Source organism: Ambystoma mexicanum, chromosome 5q, assembly GCF_040938575.1.
Source record: "Ambystoma mexicanum isolate Mex_15411 chromosome 5q, UKY_AmexF1_1, whole genome shotgun sequence".
NCBI classification, from domain to species: domain Eukaryota; kingdom Metazoa; phylum Chordata; class Amphibia; order Caudata; family Ambystomatidae; genus Ambystoma; species Ambystoma mexicanum.
Genome location: NC_090933.1, coordinates 1115192582 through 1115214527, shown reverse-complemented (window position 1 = coordinate 1115214527; position 21946 = coordinate 1115192582). Strand labels below are relative to the sequence as shown.

The following is a 21946-nucleotide window of genomic DNA, read 5'->3' as shown; positions in this document are numbered from 1 at the left end:
TGACTCCTCTGGCGTAGTTGGAATACGTCGCACTATACATCTGGCCTCCCCATTTTTCCTTTATTTTGGCCTGTTTTTCCGCCGTCAGGTGCGTTTCCTGCAACAGTGCAATGTGAGTCCTTGTTTTGTTTAGCCAGGTATAGATCCTTAGCCTCTTGACGTATGCGTTCATCCCCCTGACATTCCATGTGACAATTCTTAGGACATCTTGGTCTTTGTGGGGACTAGCGCTTGCGGCCTGCTCATTCCCATGGGCTCGCTCGGTGTCTCATTCTCACGATGCGTTCCTGCTGGGGATCTGTGTCCCTTCTTCTGGCAGTTGAGTTTTTTGCCTCGTGCCTCCCGCCAGCTTTTTGTTTGTGGGTGCTGTCCCCTGGATTTGTTTTCCTTGCTGATTCTTTGTGTGTGACAACTGTTATTTCTTATTCTGCTCTCCTCCTCTCTTTGTGGGCTTTGCCTTAACTTCCCAACTGTTATAACTGTTAACCTAAATAACGTCAACAAACGCCCAGCCTCCCCTCCTCTGCTCGGGCTCCGTCGCTTTCCAGGTGCCGCTTTCTCCTCCTCGGCCTTTCCTGTCGCGGCGTAGTGTCTTGAAACTGACACTATAAACATTGTTTTTGCTGGGGCTTCTCTGTGGGTCTTGGCGGTTCCCCTTCTCCAAGTCTCGTGCTCCCATTGTAAGTCTCTTTACTATGGGCTTTTCAACTTGATGGTTGTCGGTTGCTCCTTTTTTGTTACTTCCCGGTAGGGCATTTCTACCGTCTTGTTCTTGCTCCTGTAGCGTTAAGTATGCTTGTCGTGCTCGGTTCTAATCTCTGTTTTGCTGGGGGTGGTTTCTGTTTCGCTCGTTCCTCTCTGCCGACTGCGGAATCCCACGCTGGTCCATCCACTCCTGGGCATCGGTCGTTGTCTCGAAGATCTGTGTTTTTCCGTCATGGAGTATTTTTAGTTTGGCTGGATACAGCAGCATGAATTTCACCCCTGCCGCTCGGAGGCGCTCTTTAGTCTGCCAGAACTGGGCCCTCTGCTTTTGCACCAGTACCGTATAGTCTGGATATATTGTTATCCTGGCCCCGTTCCTTGTGATGTTCCCTCCTTCTCTCGAGAAAGTCAGGATTTTCTCCCTATCCTTAAAGTTCATAATTTTTGCTATCATTGGTCTTGGTGGTGCTCCTGGGCGCGGTCTTCTAGTCAGCGCTCGGTGTGCCCTTTCTACTACGAAGCCCTGGGATAGGGTCCCTGCCCCTACTTCTTGGATCAGGAGGTTCTCTATGTAGTCCGTGGGGTCCCTTCCTTCCTCTCCTTCTGGCAGCCCCACTATTCGTACGTTATTGCGTCGGGCCCTACCTTCTGCGTCTTCAACTCTGCGTTCTAGTATATTAATTCTTTCCAGTGCTTCCGACATTTGTGTTCGCGAGGCGGACACTTCCACTGAGTTACTCTGTGCTTGTTGTTCCACTGTTGTCATCCTTTCCGCCAGATTTCTCGTGTCTTGTCTAAGAAGTCCCACATCTACCATCACTGCATCTAGCTTTCCTTCTATCGACGTCTTTAACGCCCCTATGGCTTCCAGTATACTGCTTTCCACTTGCCTGATCTCTCCCTGCGTGGCATATGACTCCGGCATGTCTTTCTCCCCGGCCCCTGGCTGCTGGTCGTCGTTCTTCCGGGTGAATGTCTCCATGACTGTTTGTCTCCCTCTGCCGCTTTTAGACTTGTCTGGCATATTAATGCCCACTGCTCTTGGCCTGTAGTTGGGCCCTGTTCAGTTTGGCTCCGTTTGCGCTGCCGTGGGTCCCTTTTCAGTTCCCCCACTCGCTTCCACTCTTCCTGTGTGTGTTACCTTGTTATTAAGCGATATCTCTCTGAGGCTTTACCCTTTCTGTCCGTTTGCCGTGTCTTTCTTCGGTGTTCTCTTCCCTCTCTCTTTAGGTGTTTAGAGCTGGGTCTCGGCTTCCCTGACCCGCCCTGCGGTATGTTTCTTGTTCCTGGGCCCGGTTCCTGTGTCTCGTCGCTGCCTCTCCTCTCCGGATCTGCTAGTCACCTCTGCGGCAGGGAAGGGCTCTTCTTCGGTCCGATTTGTGGGCTGCTTCCTGACCGTGGGTCTCGAAGCCTTCCTCCTTCCTCATTCGATGTCGCGCCGTTTCCGTGGTGCTGTCTCGGGCTTTCTTCCCCGTTGCTGCCGTCGGTGCCTCCTCCCGCTGCCGGTCGGGTGATGTTCCGATCCTGCTTAAGCTGGGTGTTGATCTGCTGTCTCCCTCGGTTCCGCTCCGGACTGGCAGGTGAGGACTCCTCTTCAGCAATCCAATTTGTCGTTGTTGCTCTCTTCTGCGTCGGTCGGGGGAAGCTCTTCTATGGTCCGGCCCTCGCTCTCCATTCCTTCTCGTTGTGGGGTCCCTCGTTGCTCCGCTGTCGCTCACCTCCGTTTCAACGTGAGGGAATCTGCCTCGGTTCGGTCTGTGGGCCGCTTTCAATCCGTTCTGCCTTGTTTTCCGGTTCTCCGATTTTTCAGCTGGGCCTCCGCCGCTTCTGCGTCAAGGGGGGGCTCTCTCGGTCCGGTCCTCGGGTCGGCTCCCGGTCTCCGCCGCCTCGTCTCTCGGGGTCCCACGTCGCTCTGTTGGCTCTCCGCCGCTAACTCTCACCTTCGCTCAGTCTGTGGGTCGCCCCTCGCCTCCGCTGCCTCACCGCTCAGGTTCTTCCGTTGTACCGCCGGGATCCTGCTGCCGCTGCTCGTCCCGCTTCGGCTGGGAAAAGCTGTTCTCCAGTTCCGGTCCGCGGGCCGCTCCCCGTTCTCGAGCCGTGCCGTCTTCACCTTCTCCGGGTCGGTGGTACGCGGCTATCCCTGCAGTCGGCGTCTCGGGTTTCTGCCACTCCGGTGGTGTTTCGGTCTTGCCTGCGCTGGACGTCGATCAGCTGTCTCGCCCGGTTCTGCTCCTGCTCTTCGGCCTTCTTCGTGCTTTGGGACGCGGGTCCTTTTTTCAGCGCTGCGCGTCCGCCATTTTGTCGGTGGTGCCGCGCGCTTCTTTCCCTTCTCGTTTTCACTTTTCTGGTCTCCGTTTTTCCTCGGGTCTTCTCCCGTGTGTGCCTTGGGTCTTCCGACGCCTTTTCCTCGCGTTTGTTTGTCTTTTTATTTACTGATATACGCCTTTCTCAGGATCTCTGGTCGGATCTGGCGGGAGCTCCTCGGAGTCTGCTCACTCTCGCATGGCCGCCAAGCCACGCCCCCCAAAACCGTTGCATGATTATTGGACAATTTACTTATACAATGTTTAAAAAAAAATGTTGTATTGTAATCAATAAGCAGTAAGACCAAAAAAGACAGTAAGATAGTCTACAGTGTCTGTGGGCCAATGTTGTCATACAGCAGTAAATGTATAAAGTTCCTTTTTGATGTTATGACCACGGGGTACTTTGGTATCAAAATCCAAAAATGTATCTCATGTTGACGAAGTTTCAAAGTTCTGTCTCCACCTATTGGATGAGTAGGCAAATGATCAACACTGAAAAGTTAATAACTGAGAATTACTTGCATGCTGCTCCTTGAAATGTTTGGCCATAGGATAAGATGGATCTGCTGTAACAGACCGGTGAAAACCATATTCACATTGTTGCAGTTGATCTTAACAAAATCAACCTATCCAGCATCGGTCCCGTTCCATATAACAAACATAATCTATAAAATGCCACCAAGCAACAATCTCATCAGTGTATGTCTCAACTAAGACTTCACTCATGGTGGTGTGCTCCCACCATCCCATTTTTAAGTTGGCGTATGAGGGAGCAAAATACCCCAGACCTGGTAGAAGACTAACAATGTTTTCTTGTTTGAGAATTCAGTCAGGCAGAAGGTCAGCATCTACAAAATCATGGTGCTATGGGATAAATAAAGTGAAAGTGTGCCCAAGAAGTATTTACAAGCACCGCCACCCAGTGAATGATCAGTTGAAGTGTACAATACCACATCCAACGTTGCCAATATCAAACCATCTTCCTATTGGACTTCAGTGTTGCAAAAAATCCTAGTGTCCTGCAAAAAAAGAAAACACAATCAAAGTTTCATCAATAAATCAGGAAATATTTTCCAACAAAGAACCTGATAATGTGACAATGGGTCTCACGGATGACCGCACCAAGGACTTGTGAACGTTGGGGAAAAAAATAAATAGTTGGGGAACAGTGAAGGAAGGAGGAGCCAAAAATGTACACCTCCAAAATGTCCATCTCACACCATTTGGTGACAAGTGCCACCAGCTCACACTGGATCTTTGCAAAATGATTCAGAAACAATTGAAGATAACTGGACTGATCGCGTAGTAGTCGAAAGGCTTCTGACACATAGCTCTTCCGATCCTGTAGGACAATATAAAAACCCTTATACAAAGGCTTTATGATGATCTTAGTCAGACTCTGTAATTCCTGTAGCGACTCAAATTGGAGCTTAGTCAAATTTGTGTGTGGGTAATGCAGGTGATGATCTTAATTTGCGTAAGTCAGCAATGCACAGATCATGGAATGCCTCCACGCATCCTCTACTTGGCATAGGTGGATTACATTTGGACTTGATTTTCAAGTGTGTAGTACCTGGCCAGTCAGGATCTATATCAAAGCCTTCAAAATCGATATTGGCAGGATCCAAAGGGATGTCCCCCGAATCCGTTGGAGAGTTACTGTTGGAGATAAGTAGATCCGTTCTTCCTTGTCGAAGTGTAGATTTGAAAACCCTAGTTGGATTAGTGGCATAACATTACTTCAACTTGATTTTACGAAAAAACGGATCGAAATGCAGCCGTATTTGAACATAATTCTTGCCCTAGTTTCTCATTTGATTAAGACCCAGTTTAAGAAGATCAGTTTGGCGATCTGTCAGTTGTTGAGACAAGTTTATAACTTGCATATTCATGCAAGTTCTATTCATTCATAGCATATATTGTGTCAAGCTAGGTGTCACTTCTTACCACATCCTCCAAAGCACGTTGATCTGCTATGAGGATCTGTGCTTGTGTCCTTGCCCAGTCTCCCTCTGCAGGTTTTCTTCCGACTGTTTGATTTCGTCCTCTGCCACTTGCATGGCCCCTGCCTTGTTTTTGAGTTTTCCTATGTTGGCACAGGAGCCACATCGCCTCTAAAAACCTTCTGTCCATTCATAGGTCCTTCATTTTCAGAATTGGTGATGTCTGATTCGGAAGATATGGAAGCCACATTCGTGGTTTCAGCTTCACCAACATTGACCTTGGGTGCTTTTCTCAGAATGTCAAACTGCTTGGCAACGGTGTACACCCTCAAAGTTTCATAATCTGTTTTATCTTTGATTAATTTCCGATGCTTGCTCTGCATGATTTCTTCCTTGTATGCCACCAAATTGACATTGATCTCGTCTTTTGGCTTATTGCCTTCCTCCGTTAATTGTATTTCCTTAAGCTGAGACTCCACTGCTTCAATCGGTTTTAGTACAGCAATACGATCTGATTTGGTATATTTAACCAGAAGGGTTAAAACGCATGCAGAGCTTTTATTGGTGACTTTTCCCCATTCTTCCAACATAGCCGGATCCTGATCCGCTAAAGAGTGTTGCCATAATGCGCAGGCCTCTTGGAATTCTTCCAGTCGAGGTAATTCTGCAGGAAGTGCTCATACCACCATTTAAAGATCTCTTTTTTGATTTTTTTCTAATTCTCGAAGTAAAGTCAATTCAGCGTTGGTAATTGTTTCATTCTGCTTATGTTTTTCCAGCATGCCAATGGATAGTTTGCTGCTCATCCGAGTGTGTGCCTGTACCAGGCGAGCTACTTCCCTTGTGCCCTGCATGATGTCCAATAGTAATAAAAGAATAGTCTAGCACAGCTGCAAGAAAACACTCCAGTGCAGAGAAAAACTGAACAGCACTATCCAATTAGTATATACGAAACGCTCAGCGAGCCATGTACACATACTTGGTGTGCCACGATGAGCACCTTTCCAACGCGCATCTAGAAAGGACCTCCGGTAAGTGTAGCCGGCTGCCTGCTCTCGTGGATGCTTCTCGCTTTGCTCCAATGAACACAGAAATCTGCCACTGGTCGCTGCATGGGACCCTGTATCCACGTATGTGGGTCTTCCAGCTCTGAGGAACTATCGTTGGTGCAGGTCCTACATGCTATGTACCATGTAGATATATAACACAAGAAATTGCTTCAAAAAAAGGCAGGACCGCACTGAGGTTGGAGATGCCGAAAATAAATGAACATAATCTGGAAAAGAAATGACGTGGAGATTTTATTATAAACTGGCCATCACAAAAAAGGTTCACAAGGACTGAAAGTCCAATGTGATGTGTTTAACACTTCAAAGTGCTTGATCACACAGTAATACGGTAAGCTACAAAGGTGAATAAATACAATGTTGTTCTTTGAATAAATTGGCAGTTGCACACCAAGGTTAGTACACGGGCATCTTAGAATGGTGAGCTGTGTATACAGTGCTGCCTGACGGACATCTTGGAATGGTGAGCTGTGTTATCAATGCTGCCTGATGTTACAAGAAATGCACACATTATCTGCTGGTTACAAATTGAATCTCTAATACACTTGTTTCAGGAAAAATGCATTTACATTCATTAAAAATAAATATGAATGCCATGTCCATGGATATTCACACACATACAAATATACAGAATAGCAATGCATGCCTATGATATAAAGTGCAGGTGCTTACAGCAGCAAATACCATAAAGTGTGAATGCATATATGGCAGCAATTACCTAAAGTGCATGTCCAAACAGCAGCAGCAGAAGATGTTGGAATATCCAGCACACAACAGCAAAAAAAACCATACTGTCCAGATGGTGCATATATACTGAGTAACCTCATGGACACAAGCAATGAGCCAGTCCATGTTCATTGACATATGCATCCAAATCGGCTTCCTAGAGAGGTAGTTTTGACTGAGTGGCAATCAGTCTGGTTGGTCATCTGTTTAGTGGGCTGGCAATTGGCTAGCACCTTTTTGTTGCAGTATTTAGGCTCGGCCTGTTCCTTGCTTCCCTCTCCGTGTGGAGGAAGCAGATCTGTTTAAAGCATTTGTTTGCTGTTTAAAGCCCTTACTTGGCCATTCTGGCTGGGTACAGTAGTTTGGGAATATCAAGATTTGGGTTTTTTTTGCCTCGAAGTCCAGTCTGGGCTTCCTGAAGCTTCCTGCTCCACACTGGAAATATTGTCTGGGCTGTTTACCGCTGGCACCCAATATTTTAGCACTAGGATCTGCTACTTGGCTGTGGGTTGCTGTCGGTGTTGAGACCTTACTCCTCCAAAAACGCAGCTTACAATGTCTGATGGTGCCTCCAGCCATGATCCGCATCCTGGGATCAATGACTGCTCTACTGCCTTAATGTTTTGTCCGGTGAGTCCTCCGGAAAAAATCTTCACAGGTTCCCATGTCTTACTGGAGTCTTCCTCGCCTAGGTTTTTACATTGAGCTTGAATCCCAGCATTTTGGGAAGATAGTGTTCCTTTTTTTGGTTGTCTGGGCCAGTTGTGGCTCAGGGAGCAAGCCGTCGGGTATGAAGTTCTGGAAACCACACCTAAATAAAGAAGCCCTGTACTTATCTGGTGGTTCATGTTGTTGGAGCAGTTTTCATCGAAGAAACTGATGCACAAGTACTTCTTGGTCTTGAGGTGGGTGATTATTTGAGATACGCATCAGGGGTATCTCTGCTACAGGGTCAATTTTCTTTGGCGGCAAGTCTCTACCACACTTCCAATAGATTTCTTTTGGGGTGCCCTCCTGCTCTGCTGCTTCTTCCTTTGGGGCTTCTAGTTAGTCTATCAACCTCAATCTCTTCTTTAGCGGCCTCTTCCGGCCTTCTCTATGGTTGTTTGCTGTGTAATACGTGCCTGTGGTTTCGGACTGACTTGCCTTCACTAAAGCAGATGGCTCATTGACTTTCCTCACATTGGGGCTGATTCACAGAAGTTTTTTATAATGGCGCAGTCCCATAGGAAAACGCTCTGTGAATCAGGCCCATTGTTTCGTCTGGAACTTTGAACCTGCTCTGAAACTCTCGTAACTTGATTCTGGGCAGGAACATGCATGTCCCTGGACATTTCTCCTGTACCCATAAGGGGTTTCGTGAGCTCAGGGCCAAGAATGATATTTTTAGTACTTACCTGGGATTATGTATTTCAGAAATGGTCAATGTATTTTAACTTTCTAGCTACTTTTGGTGATATTTTTCCCTGATATTGCTACGGTTACTGGTACTAGAGTGCCCTTTCAGTTCTTGGACGCCTTCCTCTATGGCTATGATTGGTTAGCATGTGTGTATTTAGTTAATAGTTTGCTGTGTGGGTTCAAATTGATGTGCTGGGTTGGTGTTAGACCTCATGGTTTTTTAGAATATATTGTTGATAAAAAGGTCTACTTCCCTTTTTGTTCTGTCCCCTACATATAGGTTTGATGTTGACCACTAGGCCTAGGGCCTTCGGCGTATACCAGGGCTGGGTTTTGTCTTTAGGACACTACTGAATTGTGCAGGCCCATAAAGGGCTTTAACTGCTCGTTGGTGTTTTGATTGCCTTGTTCTTCTCACTACGTGTTAATGTTAGCTATCCACCTGTGGTAGTGGACCCACATGTAGACATTGGAGTAAGGAGAGTCCTTTTTAGGCATTGTATTTTAATGGTATACTGGGTATCTTTTTTATGTGAATTCTACCAGAAGTTCTTCATTTTACTTTATAGATTATTTGTGACTTAATAAAGTATATTTAAGTACACCAGTGTAGATGTGTCGACTAATTGTACCTTTTTGTTGCTCTGCTACCCTTACCTGAGAGTTGAGCCTTGTGTTCATGTTCCTACCTTAGCGAGGTTTAACTTCCCTTTCTTGTCAGCTGTGTTAGCCCTATTATGATAAGGGGTTGTTATTCCTGCCACAGAGTGGTACAAAAAGTACCTTAACAGGATTGCAGGATATTTCTCTTCAAGATCTTAAATTGATGTGTAAAGCCTCTTGCTTCATGGATCACATTGTCTAGTGGTCTCTGCAAGGTCCTCTTTGCAGTGCTTGAACTGTCCTCTGCAAATCATTACAGAACCTGGTATCCTATCCCGATGTGAATATCTCTCCTTTTAAAAGTTTTGTAACTGTAAGTTCTAACTTCTTACGCACTCATGCCGCTATCCCAAAATCCCTTTTACCTGGGTTAATGACACCTTATATTCTCCCGAACCGCTATCCCATTTCTATAGTATACCTAATGCCACTGCACAGATTTGGCTAGCGTTAAATCAGGTTCTTACCTGATCCCTTTGTAGCTACCCTTGTTATCCTCCAACATGGCTTCCTAATACTTGATTTTAAGCTGGCATTGTTATTTCATTCTTAAGGAATGTCATTTTAGGTCCTTCTTAAGGCCCCCAATCGGGTCCTTGTCCACTTTGCCTTTTGTTTGACCAGTTTCGCTGCTCCCCATACCCACTTCCCTTCTGGAACTCCACATCAGTAGCGTGGTCTGTTACCATGTGGAATCCAATGTAATATTTGTCCTTTTACAGCCAGGTTTCCGTCAAGGAATTAGTACTGAATCTGTTTTGGTGGGCATCTTTGCTGATATTCGCCAATCTTTCATTGACAACTGTTTTGCCACCCATGTTGTGCTTTATCTGACAACAGATTTTCAAACTGTCTCCAATTGTTAGATGGCTGGCATGGAAGGACTGTAGTTTCTTGGCTGCACTTCTTCCTTTTAAATTAGTAGAGTATGGGTTCTCCCCTCGTTTACATCTCTGAATAGGCCTCTAACATGTGGGCTACCTCTGGGCTTTGCTTGGTTATCTCGCTTTTTTTATACTTACCTCCAAGCCGGTGTTCCTTCTCTTTTGTCCTACACTTTTTTCCCCTCATATGCTGATGACCTCTAGATCCTGCTCGGTTTGGTCGGGCCTGGAAAATAACATTTAATGGTTCAGGAAATGCATGGAAACCTGACACTGGATGGGGAAATCATTGGCTGAAAACAGCATCATCAAAGCAGAGCAATTATATATGGCTGACATCGCAGAATATTGTAATTTTGCCAGCTGATTGGCCAGTATGTGATTGGTACCTAAATCAGGCTTGTTCAGACAGTGCCATCCGTAACCTTTTATTTTAATGCTCGACTAAGAACCATGACCGGCCCAATAGGTGGATGCAGTGGCCGGATCCTGCTTCCCACCCATTAATGTGCTGAAGTGGGGACTCTTCTCCTATTCGTGCCCCACCCCATCTCCTTGTGATTTGCTGGCTACACCCGAGTTTTATTTAGCCACAAACTCATTTCATTGATTATGGAAATTCCTTGTAGTTGAGACTGCTCTTATCAGTTAAGACGACTCCAATGGATGCAGAATGTTGCTGCTAGGCCAATAACTGGAAGATGTCTGTCCACTTCTAGATTTCAAGTCCTCTGCTCCACACTTTGATTTCCTGTCAAAGGAGCAAGTCTTTCAAGGCCCTGTATTGTATGTAGAGCATACAATGGTGGCAGAGCTGTTTCTTAGTGGTAAACTGCAGCTTTATGCTGGGACTGGTGTTGCCCTTTTCACAGCTTAGTTTGCTAGTAGTCTCCATGTTCCACTACGTGCATAACTACGTCTCTACCTTCTTTGTGCTGGCCTCCACATTGTACAATTCTCTTCCACACAATCTCTGGCCTTTTGGGGAGCAATTATTGAGAGGTGGCTTCGTCTGCCCAATAGCCTGTCATCCCCTGTCCACATCTACAAGCAACCATGGAAAGATGTCCATAGCAAAAGATGGGTTTACACATGTTTATACCATATCAAGGTGGCACTTGCGGGGGAGATGTTAAATGGCTTAAAGACAACTGAAGTTTTCAGATTGGAGTATTCAAGAAATCAAGGTAACTAGCTGCTGGAAAATGTGTCTTGGTCAAGATCACAATAATGACCTCTAACTCTGCTGGCAGAATATGGCATGGTTTGGGGATACACATTGTACCTATTGACTCTACTGTATGCTGCCAGTAGGAGTAACCAAGCCCTTTTTAGGCTGGATCGAAGTCCAATGGTACTTTTTGGCAAATGCATTTCCATTTGCTTAGACTGCGTTTGTAAAAATAGCCTCTTAAACAAGACTCGCATGCGTTTGTGCCCACTTTGAAGAAGGTACCTTCTAAATTATTAAAACAAAAATGGGGCAAATGCACGTGTGCAGGGAGTGCTGAGTTGGAGTAATTATTTTTCTTCGTGTGGCTACATGCTATAATATTTATTTTGAGTTTTGTAATCTCTCGCTGTAGTAAGGTATTTCTCTTTTTCATGCTTGTTTTGTTTTATTTGATTCTTTTATGCAAGCCTCGAGGTGTGTGCGTTTCAGATAACTTATTTGGACTTTTTATTTGTATTGTATTTATTTTGTATAGCGCTTGACCTAAAAATCACACAGTACAAATAAGGTGGAGTAATTTACAATGATTCATGATTCATGATAAAAGAGAAGCTTTAAGAAAAGCACGAAATGAAGAAAGCTTGGCTAAGGACCCAATACAGAGAGTTATCGAATTCCAGTGTTTGGGTGCTAAATAACTAAAGGAACAAAAGTGGGAAGATACATAGGGCGGCTTAGAAACAGAGGTTTTAGTGATTCAGAATGTAAGGAGCGGGTAGGGACATCAATAGAAATTAGAGAAAATGGGTAAGGAGAGCCATGGCCATGAAGACATTTGAAGATTATACATAACTAATTTAAAAGCAGACACGTAACAAATGTGTGGCAGGAGATATAATGGAGTGAATAAGCAATAGATATATGTGAGGTTATTCAAACGGGGTGCGAACAGCAGAATTTAAGATCGATCTTGAGGGAGCAAGAAGATAGTGGAGAAGACCAATTAATAAGTCAGAAATAGTATAGGCAGGATAAGACCAAGAAGAAAATCAGAAGTTTGGTTTCCTGGAAAGAAAGAAAAGGACGCGCTTTACAAATGTTATAAAGAGGATAGCCACAGGAGCGAAATATTTTACAAATGTCTTGGGAAGAGAGGGGAGTCGGATTGCTCTAAGATTCTGCAGATTGACTGAGGGGAATAGTAGTGGGAGGAAAGGAAATGGAGTAAGGACGAGAACTAGCCGAGATGGATGAAACAGAAAAATAAGATTTCAGTCTTTGATGCTTTTAAGGGAAGATAGTATGAATGCATCTGAGGTTGGAAGGCAACAAGACAAAAAATACATCATGTTCCATGTTTAGTCCGACTGTTTGTAAGCTGTTAGTAGTACACATTTGTAATTCTGTTATCTTTTGTTATTCCAGCTGTTTAAAAACTGGTAACCTTGGAACAAGCCACTTCGTACTTCCTAGATATAAAGCATGTGCTGCATATTTCTTGAATTCATGTTCATGGGCACTTAACTGCTACTATGTTTTGCTTTTGATTGAACTATTCAGAGATGGATGCTATTGTATGCAGTTGTATTGAGTTTGACTATTAAAGTGGGATAAGTTCTTCAGAATTTGGTTATATTCTGAACAATTATTCGATGAGGAAAGTAACTGCGATTTCATATATATGGGTGCTTTCTGAGAATGTGGATACTAATGCTGAATATTCTTAATTGTATATGAAAATGTTCTATGAGAAGCGGTTTGGATAAAAGCACTATATAAATAATACATTATTTTCTTTTTACAGAACAAAAATTTGCCTATAGAAAATACGACTGATTGTTTAAGCACCATGGCTAGTGTATGCAGAGTCATGCTGGAAACACCGTAAGTCTGTCATAATTGAGTGTTATTAGCCAATGATTAAGAGGACACTATGTAGTTATTCTCTGATAGTATGGGGTGGGTTGAAAAAGATAGATCTACCCAGGCCACTTATGCAAAGTCCATCTACCATTTGTACTTCTCTGGACTAATTGTACTGTCAATAGTAGTCGTGTGTAATCTTGATCAATTGTAATGCTTTGTATCAATCACATGAGGGACTTCAGTTGCCCTATCTGACTCAGTTCAGATTGTGTGGTTTTTAAATGTATTGTTGCACTACTTGTCTTGCTGTTTCTAGTCTTTGTTAGGCGGTGTGCATTTTGGTGGTAGCCACGCACCTGGTGCTATATGTTTGTGGATTTGTTGCAATATGTAAAATCTGATGATCCAAGATGTGCTGTATGTACTGTATAATGGGGATTGTGTTTTAATGAATTTACCTCATTGAGATTATAATGAAATGCATGTAATTTTGTATGACTACTTTTACATCGTTTAAACATTTTATAAACCTGTGGGGTGCTCATCAAGGCAATGGGTTTGTGTTAAATAAAATCCATATACAGAGACTGCAGAATCTATTTAGAAGCCAACTTTGACTTCTTGTTCTTTAGAGGAAGAAATCTGTTTACAGACAGAAATATTTTTTTCTTTTCAGTGTTTGGCACTCAGCCAGTACAGCCTCCTCACCCACTACCTATTGACAGTGCTGTTCCAATTCTGTAGCCAACAGATTTAATTCCCTCCTTTTTTGCACTCATTCTGTTGCTTCATCCATGGACTACATTGCAAATTGTAAACTTGGTAATGACTCATAAATGACTGACTCACACGTATGTGTTTGTATATGAGAGGGATTTGAAGATCCTATACTTGTAGTCAACGACAGTGTTAGCCCTTAAAATTATTGCACTCCCAGACCGCATCTTGTAAGCAGAAAATTGCAATGACCCTTTCCCATCCGAGGGGTATGTTAGACGCACACCAATTCTCATTTGCCTCATAAGCCAACCCAATTGAGTGGATATGTAACATTCATTAATATTATCCCCGATCTCTTTATGGCGCAACGATTACATTGATAGTGGATTCACATTTAATCTGAGGGTTCCAGGTTCATCCCTTTTGAACTGCACCACTTTGGTGTCTACATGTTATAATAAATGGATGAGCTCAGAACCACTAGATGAAGCAAAGAAACTTTAATGAAGTTAATAGGATTTACTCTTGATAAAGGAAATGCGTAGAAGTATTTTATTTTTTTCATTTGTAAAGCACCTAAACCCTCAGGCATCAGGGCGCTGTTGCAAACTGTTTATATGATACAAAGCTTTCTTCAGCGCAGATTGTGCCTCGACAAACCCTGTTTTTAGGGCTTTGCGGAAGGCTCAGTATGAACTTAATTATAGGCACATGTGATCTAGCCCCTTTGGCCTCCATTGTGTTCCACATCTTAAAACTAAAAAAGCATCACCATGCCCTGTGGTGTGCTGGAATGAGGAGTTAAAGACAGACGTGGCATTTCAGTAAGATTTTTTATTTAAAGAAAGAAGAAAATGCCTACCTTTCCCTAGTTTGTAGAGAGTAGTCCCTACCTACTGTGAGCGAGGCATGGTATCACAAGTAGACACTGACAAAAGTGCTGCAAGTTTCAAAAACTTTATTGATGGTTTAAAAGGGGTTGGACAACTCCTATTTTTCCCCGTAAGTACGATGGGAGTATTCGCGACCATCAAACAAAAAGAAAATGCAGTCCTAGTCAGTCCTTAGTCAAAATAAAATGGCCTATACTAAGAAACCTAATGCCTGCCCTCTTTCTAATGCAATAAATGTGCAAATGGAATGTGTAATGCAAAAAGGAAAATCAGTTTTCAAAAGAAATGCCAGTGTGGCTGAGTAAACTCCTTTCCCCACATTTTGTAGCATGGGCTAAAGTGGCATACTTGGACCTTTTGACACACACTGCTATGGACACAAGGATGCAGTTTGTTTCGTGGACCAGGGCCTACTTGGCCTTCCATGATAAGTCACTAGTTGGATCTCTCATCTTTCTCTCACTCCTGCCCAGGTTACCTTTTAGCTTGTAATACAGTTCAACAAAAGTTAATTTCCTTCTGGTTACCACAATTAAGTGCATGCTTCCCTCTGCCTGGCTCAAACCTTTAAATCATAGTGTGGGTGTTCCCTTCCCTAAGCTTCAATCACACCTTCATAGGCTTCCCTACGTCATGCTCAAGCCTACTTTCACTTTCCTTCCACTGTTGAAGACTTTCGAAACTTCAAGGCTTTTGCTCTTACCTCAGCATGACCACTTCGACCTTCTTTCCTCAAATGTCACTTTTCCTCTCCTAAACCAAGGGCTCTTTTGTACATGTAGTTTTCAAGCACCGTGCTTTAAGTTCAAAGATATCTCTCACCCAGGTTTCCCTCTGCTGGGATCAAACCTAACAGTTAAAATCTTGCATCTCATTTTAGTTCGCTTCCCGCCACATCTACGGCATCAGACATTTCACAGAGAATTTAGATTGGGCAACCTTCTTTCGCCAGACCACTTTGTTACTTTATATCTTTAATTTACATTTCTTTACAATGCTTTGATTTCTCTCGCATGTTATCGGCACACGTGCAACCTTCATTCTTTGGATACTGTTGCCTTCAAGTTTCATTAACACAGACCAGACTTTCATTGCTTTCCTCAACTCACTGGCTGTGTTAATTTATTTTCGTCTTTCACGGATTTGATCCTGAGGTCATGCGGTTACCAAAAGTGAGCTCCCTCATCCCAGTATTTGCACTAAGGACAAAAACAGTTGGGAAGAACGCCTTTCATCTCCTTCATTTCAATAACTGTTCTAACAGTAACCAAAGTGAACAGAGCCTCGGGATTAGTAGCCTTAAACCCATTCAAGAGAGCCCTCCCAGAAGTTTGGAGGGCACAAGACGGGCTAATAAGAACGATTGTGAAAAAAACAGATCACTGAGTCACAGGAGAAGAGTCATTCTCCTGGGTTGCATTTGTTGAATCAGAAGCTAAAGGGTGTAAAGGACTGTTAAAGATGGTTGAACTTGTGGAGGCAGTAGAAGAGTCATTCTCCTAGCATTTTCTCTTCCAGATGAAGAACTGAAATAAAGACTCTTGAACATTGCCCCTAGGGTTGATACCTACAGAATCAGGAGAAGGGAGTCATTCTCCTGATACTATTAAGGTGTCTTGCTGTCTTTTAGTGGTAGGGCGGGAGTAGAGATTTTTGGACAGAGGATGGATACTCATTTGGACTTCCACCCCGACTACAAACACCCCAGTTATTCCTTGGGTAGTCTGAAAAACCAGAGGGTGTTTCACTGCCAAGTTCCCAGGGACCCCTTACTCAGGTGATGAGGGCACTCCCATCACCGTTGAACCAAGACTGGGGGTGGACAAGTGAGGGAGGATCACCTGGGTGAGGGGTCCTCAGGGAGTGGGGGAGGGAACGACCGATGGAGAGACATGCAATCCCCCCTTTCCGAATACCCCTGTCCAATCCTATTTTATAGGATATTCCAACTTCCCAGACACCCCCTTTCCTACACACACTGAGCCGAGGAAGAGGAGTTCTGAGGCTAAAAGGAGTAACACCCATGCAATACATTGCACATGCCCCACTAATGAGATCAGGCAGGGTCAGGCACTTGATCTTAAATACATACACCTGATACCTATTAGCTCTCCCTACATGGTTAAAAGGTGGAACACAGACACACAGGCGATGCACGAGAAGGAGCAGTTCTTCCAGGGTGACGGCGGAACAGAGCGACAGGTCGAGGGATGGAACAGAGGTACGGAGAAACCTTGGACACCCCAGCAACAGATTGTTACCTCTGAAGGGCCTTAAAGGTTGAGCAAAGAATCCCAGCCAGAGAGAGACCAACCTCATTTGTGTTTCAAGAATACCAGTCAGCCTCCCGGATGAACAGCAAAGTTGGGAAGGTTCAGCAGCAGTTGTGGTCCCGAGGCTTGCTTCATTGATATTTTATTTCTATCGCGCTCGTACACAAGTGTTTCAGAGCGCGACAAGGCAAGGGAGGGGAACAGGGGAGAACAAAATAGCGATCTTACTAGGCCCAGTGACATTGAGAATGCGCAAGTGCATGGGGGAGGGGAAAAGTTCATGGAAAAGGGGAGAAGTGGAAAGTGCAAAGCAGAGGAGAAACAGATAAATAAAAATAAATAATAAAGGCAACAAACAGTGGTATTGCAGCCAGCAATTTGCACGCCCCTACTCTCCTACCAGGGCTCCTGTTACCTTTACTTTGGTCAGAGCATGTCACTGGTTTTTCCTGGGGTGTTGGCCTTCTGCGTTCTGTGAGGGGCCAGCGATGCGAGGCGGACAACCTTTTGATAATTGAGCAAAACATACCATTTTATAAGTATAAATTGTATTAAATGTCTCACTATCCCTACTCTGGTGAGGATTTCCCTGCCTAAAAAAACTAAAGGGAAACACTCCAACACAGAATGTCTGGCCCTCAGACTAAAACATCAAATGCACAAAGGGCCCGAATCATGGAATAAATGGCGCTGAAAATTGGGGACTATCGCGTGGAAGTCCCTGTTCGTCGATTCATGGAACACAATGCACAGGCCTTACCTGGGACTTGCGCTGTATCCGCACTGGTCCAACACGCCACTGCGACACCACGAAGGCCATACGCGAGACTCCCAGCGCAGTGCTGGGTCGGCCCTGCGCAGGCACTCAAAAAGGGGGCGGAACACGTGGAATGGGGAAAAGCACGCGAAAATGTGGGCGTTATGAAGAACGTTCCACAGTCAATCGCTCCGCCCAGATGCGTGGCAAAATCGTATTCGGTGTCAGGGGGGCAGTGTACGTGATCGAGAACGTATTTCTGTGTTCCAGCAAGGCTCCTTTTAGCCCTGGTGAAATAATATATGGGGCGCGAATATATGGGGCGCGTAACGCTCAGGCATCCCAAAACTAAATGTGTACACGACACATCTGTAGCTCCTGTAAAAAGAAAAAGCGTTGCGCAATATGCTGTGGCATCCAGCAACACAAATGCATATGCGAAGCCTGGAAAGCTACTGTAATGGTAATAATAGAGGTAGGCAATACACAGGGGCACCCAGAATATAAAACATACATACACGACTCACTGTTAGCCTCTGAAAAAGAAAAGTTGACACGCTGTGGCAAATCCCTCACCAAAATAAGAAGCTTGAACTGTCGCAGTAGTGAACGAATTGCGTGGCCAAAATTTGCAGTAATCCATTCGTCCTGTTAAATGACTTCAATTCAGCAATCCCACTAAGTCAGTGCCTCATCTGGGATGCCCAAGGGAAGCCCTTATTTATATATTTTTATGACAAGTTATACTCTGGATGATAAACCCTTATATAACGCCCCTCTCTTTGAATCCCCCTGACCTCACTGAGCCAAGAAGTAGCTTTGTTTTGCAATTTAAAAGATTTATTGGAAAAATTAAACTATATATATATTACACTTTTATAATTAATATTTGATATCACACTTAAGAATATGATGATCAACAATGGAAATTCTTACACTAGCACACTTATTTTATTACTTGGGAGTTGGTATGGAAAGAACAAGGTAGCTGAGAATGCTTTATGGTTTCAAGGCGATGCAAAGATGAATAAAATGCAGTACAGAAATTAACTTGATATGATTTCAGCAAAAGATAATATGATCACTTTTTCTCTGACAGTTCACTCCCCCCCCCCCCCATGCAATGTAAGGAGATGGAAGTAACACAGTCTTCAGGAATACAATCACAGTACAATACAAATTCAGTCCCCCCCCTAGCAAGCTTAGAGAAAACGGGGATGATTTTAAACACAGGCAAAGTACTTTAAAGGTGGTATGCAAAGAAGGGAAAAATATGCTAAAAATGATTTTAATTCCCTATCAGAGATTCAGGGTGGGTGATAGCTACTTTAAATTAGTTCAGGATCACTTTAGCAATGCTCTATGAATGATTGTCAGGTTGCAAACGAATTTCAGCAAAGGAAAGCAAGAAGCTGCTATTTTGACAAGTGAAGAAATTTGAGCCAAATCGCTGCTCTTTTTCCGAGTGCGTCGAGCGTGATTACGGAAAAAGTATAATGAATAGAAAGTCGGTTTAGAGCTTGTTGGAAAGAGATACGGACTATTTTATGAAGGTCGTTTTTCAGAAATTAAATAATGATTCAAAATGGCAAATGACACTTTTACAGGTTTAAAATCGGAGAAGGGACACACGATTCTATGATGCAGTTTTGGACAGGTTAAATGATTTAAATCGGATTATTTTAAGCTAAGAGATGGGTTCTGCACAGTTCTAGCTGGGTACTTACACTATAAATTTGAAAGGAATGGCCTCGTCACGGATCTGGTCAACAAGTTTAGCTGCGGTTCTCTCTGCTCGGCGGGTCAATCAGGCACCGGTTCTGTTCACAGCGATCTGGTCTGGGTCTGCTAGCGGATCTGGATCTCTGGTTCTGGTCTCAGCACTGCGCAGCGGTCTGGTCTGGGTCTCTTGAATTGGATCTGACGGTTCTGGATACACAGGATTCTTAGCAAGCAGCAAACTGCGCAGCCCGGCGGTTGAATAGTTTGCAAAGGATTTTGAGGCCTGCTGAAGAGAACTCAGCTTGTGGGTTAGGCCTTTGCTTTAAGTTATCGAGTCTGAGTTCTAAGTTCTGGTCTCTGTCTGGATTTGAAGTCTAAGTGCTGGATCTGGTGTCTTCTGGCAAAGTGCCCTGCAAGAAATCGGCTTGAAGTGGGAAGTGAATGTCCCTGTCTGGCTTCCAGTGGCTCTTTTTATGTCTTTTGAAAATGGGTGTGGATGCTAACTTTCTGTGCCCACCCCACTCATGATTTGATAGGTGAAGGATTTCTCTTTGACTTGATTTGAGAAGGGAGCAGTGAGTCATCGGGTGTCATCTTTATGGCATACAGAAAGAACACTCCCTTTGCTTTTACCTTAGAAAATCATTTTCATAACTAAACACATTTCCCAGATACACAAGTGGTTGACATTACATATACACATCATATATCACATAAGGTAGTTTCTGTTCCAACTCTGATGTTTCTAAGAGCTTGGATTAAGAAATGACAACATTTTGCGCTTTTTGGTTGGTTTACCAATATTGGATTTTTACCAAAAATGACACAGATGTACACCGCCTCTCTACACATATTCCAGTAAATTCATTTTTCTAGCGTGAACCCAGTGTCTGCAATCTCCATAATTCATGGGGTTTTACCTCAGAACATGGTACAGAGTTCTAACACCTCTTAAAATGTGCACAGAAAAATCACAAGAATAATGATATTAATTATATAATTTTGACAAGTCCGTACTATGAATTATCCATCTTTTTAAAATTATGCTCTGGCCCAGAGGGGTGTAGTTTCCCAAAGCACATGGTGGAATTTCTGGTTTGTCCACTTCCTCCAACTTAAGTTGCTCAGAGGCATTGCCCCTCCCCGTTTCTCTCAAGAGGAAGCCATTTACGACCCCCCCTAATTTAACATTTGCCTGAGCCAAGGAAGGCTCATTCTTCAGTTTCCTGCAGTCCCCAGCTGCTCCTCCCCTAATCCAATCAGTGAGATATCATCTCCTTTTGGTGGGGGCAGTAGAATGCAGGCAGGCCTGGGAAGAGTGGCTGAGCAAGTTTCAACTCCTGTCGGGGGTGGTTGCCGGGCAGAATTCACTCTCTTCAAGCCAGGCTTCAGCCAAATGTCACTTTTGTTCCCAGTTTCTCTTCATCCTAATCAAACTTACAATTTTTACACATGCAGCTAGAACGCTGATTCCAAGTTCAAAACTATGACATTTAACAGTTTCAAACTGTGACACTCAACAGTAGGTCACTCATTTATTTTAAACATTTAGATTTTAGTGTCTTTCAGTCCAATTTCACTTCAGCTGCTGACAGCCACAGCTCAGCCAGTTTTGTTATAAACATTGTTTTGGGCTCTTCATCTTTCCAGATTTTGTATGCACACAAGACTACATCCTGCCAAATGTCTGCTGGTGTTCATTGACATTTTTTAATATCTTGCGATGTTTAAAACAGGCATTTTTAGCTTGCATTTCAGAGAAACAAAGGTGATTTCAAAGCGCTTTTTGAGCTAGCGGGCACTGCTGTTTTTTTCCTTTGGCACACATTTCACCCATGGCACTCCTGGCCCATCACGCTCGCACTGGTGGGTGGCAGGTCAGGGGAACATTTTGGTGTGCGCCAAAACTGCGCGGTTTTCCTGGATTCTGGCACAATGTGGGCTTTTTCGCCATCTTGGATTTCCTAAGCCCACAGCACCAAATGTTGCAGCATAATAGTCCAAACGTGGGTCAGGACACCCAACATCCGTCCACTCCCAATTGCATGCACGGTCTGAGTTGCTTCTACGCAGTTATATTTCCCGATTTGGCCAATCGGAACACCAGCGCCCAGCACGTATCACGCAAGTTAAGCACTGAGGGCATTTCCTTGGATTTCACATGTCCCCGCTAATTTCAAACATGCAAAGTAACTGTCACTCTGTTTCCGGCTGCCCACACAATAGACACGGAAGACCCACGCTCTTGCATACAAGCCTTTTTACCTGCCTCCTACTGCCCTGAGCTGCTTGCTACCGAGTCATCTGCTGCTGCCTGCCCACTGTGTGCCTGCTGCCCATCTGCCCTGCATTTTGAGTGCCAGCTGTCCAGCCATTGCTCCTGTCCTTGGCCATGTGACCACCTCAGCCGATTCACCAGACTCCCAATGTGCCATACCATCACCACCGCTCCACAGCCCATCCCCAGGACCACCTTGCTCACCCACACCTGCCTCGGGCGGGTTGCCATGTCGGCACCAACATTATCTGACCAGAGAGGCAACCCCATGGCATTGTGGCAGAGGGCTGTCAATTTCACTGCCAGGGAAGTTGACATCCTGGTGGAGCACGTCCTGGGGAATTTTGAAGCCCTCTTCCAACCATCGACGCAAGGAAGGACGTCAACTGATTTGGAGCAGGATCGTGGATGCAATCAACACGGAGGGGGTGGCAGAACGGTCCTTCAAGCATGTGTACAAGTGCTGGGAGGACCTTAAATCCAGGACCCACAGCAAGGCCCTGTGCTTCCTCAAGGCCGGTACCACCGTAGAGGGGTGTAGTTGCCAGCTGAATACCACCAACTTGCA

The 21946-nt window shown here is 44.4% G+C and overlaps 1 protein-coding gene across 5 annotated transcripts in view; it reads left to right on the top strand.

Annotated features, from left to right (window-relative positions):
- The window catches only part of CYRIB (CYFIP related Rac1 interactor B), an 819696-nt gene that overhangs the window by 684641 nt on the left and 113109 nt on the right, over window positions 1-21946 (top strand). For all 5 annotated transcript variants that reach the window (XM_069621628.1, XM_069621627.1, XM_069621629.1 and 2 more), the window contains one exon: window positions 12674-12753. In XM_069621628.1, coding sequence (XP_069477729.1) covers window positions 12674-12753 — 80 coding nt within the window. The remainder of the gene's footprint in view (window positions 1-12673; window positions 12754-21946) is intronic.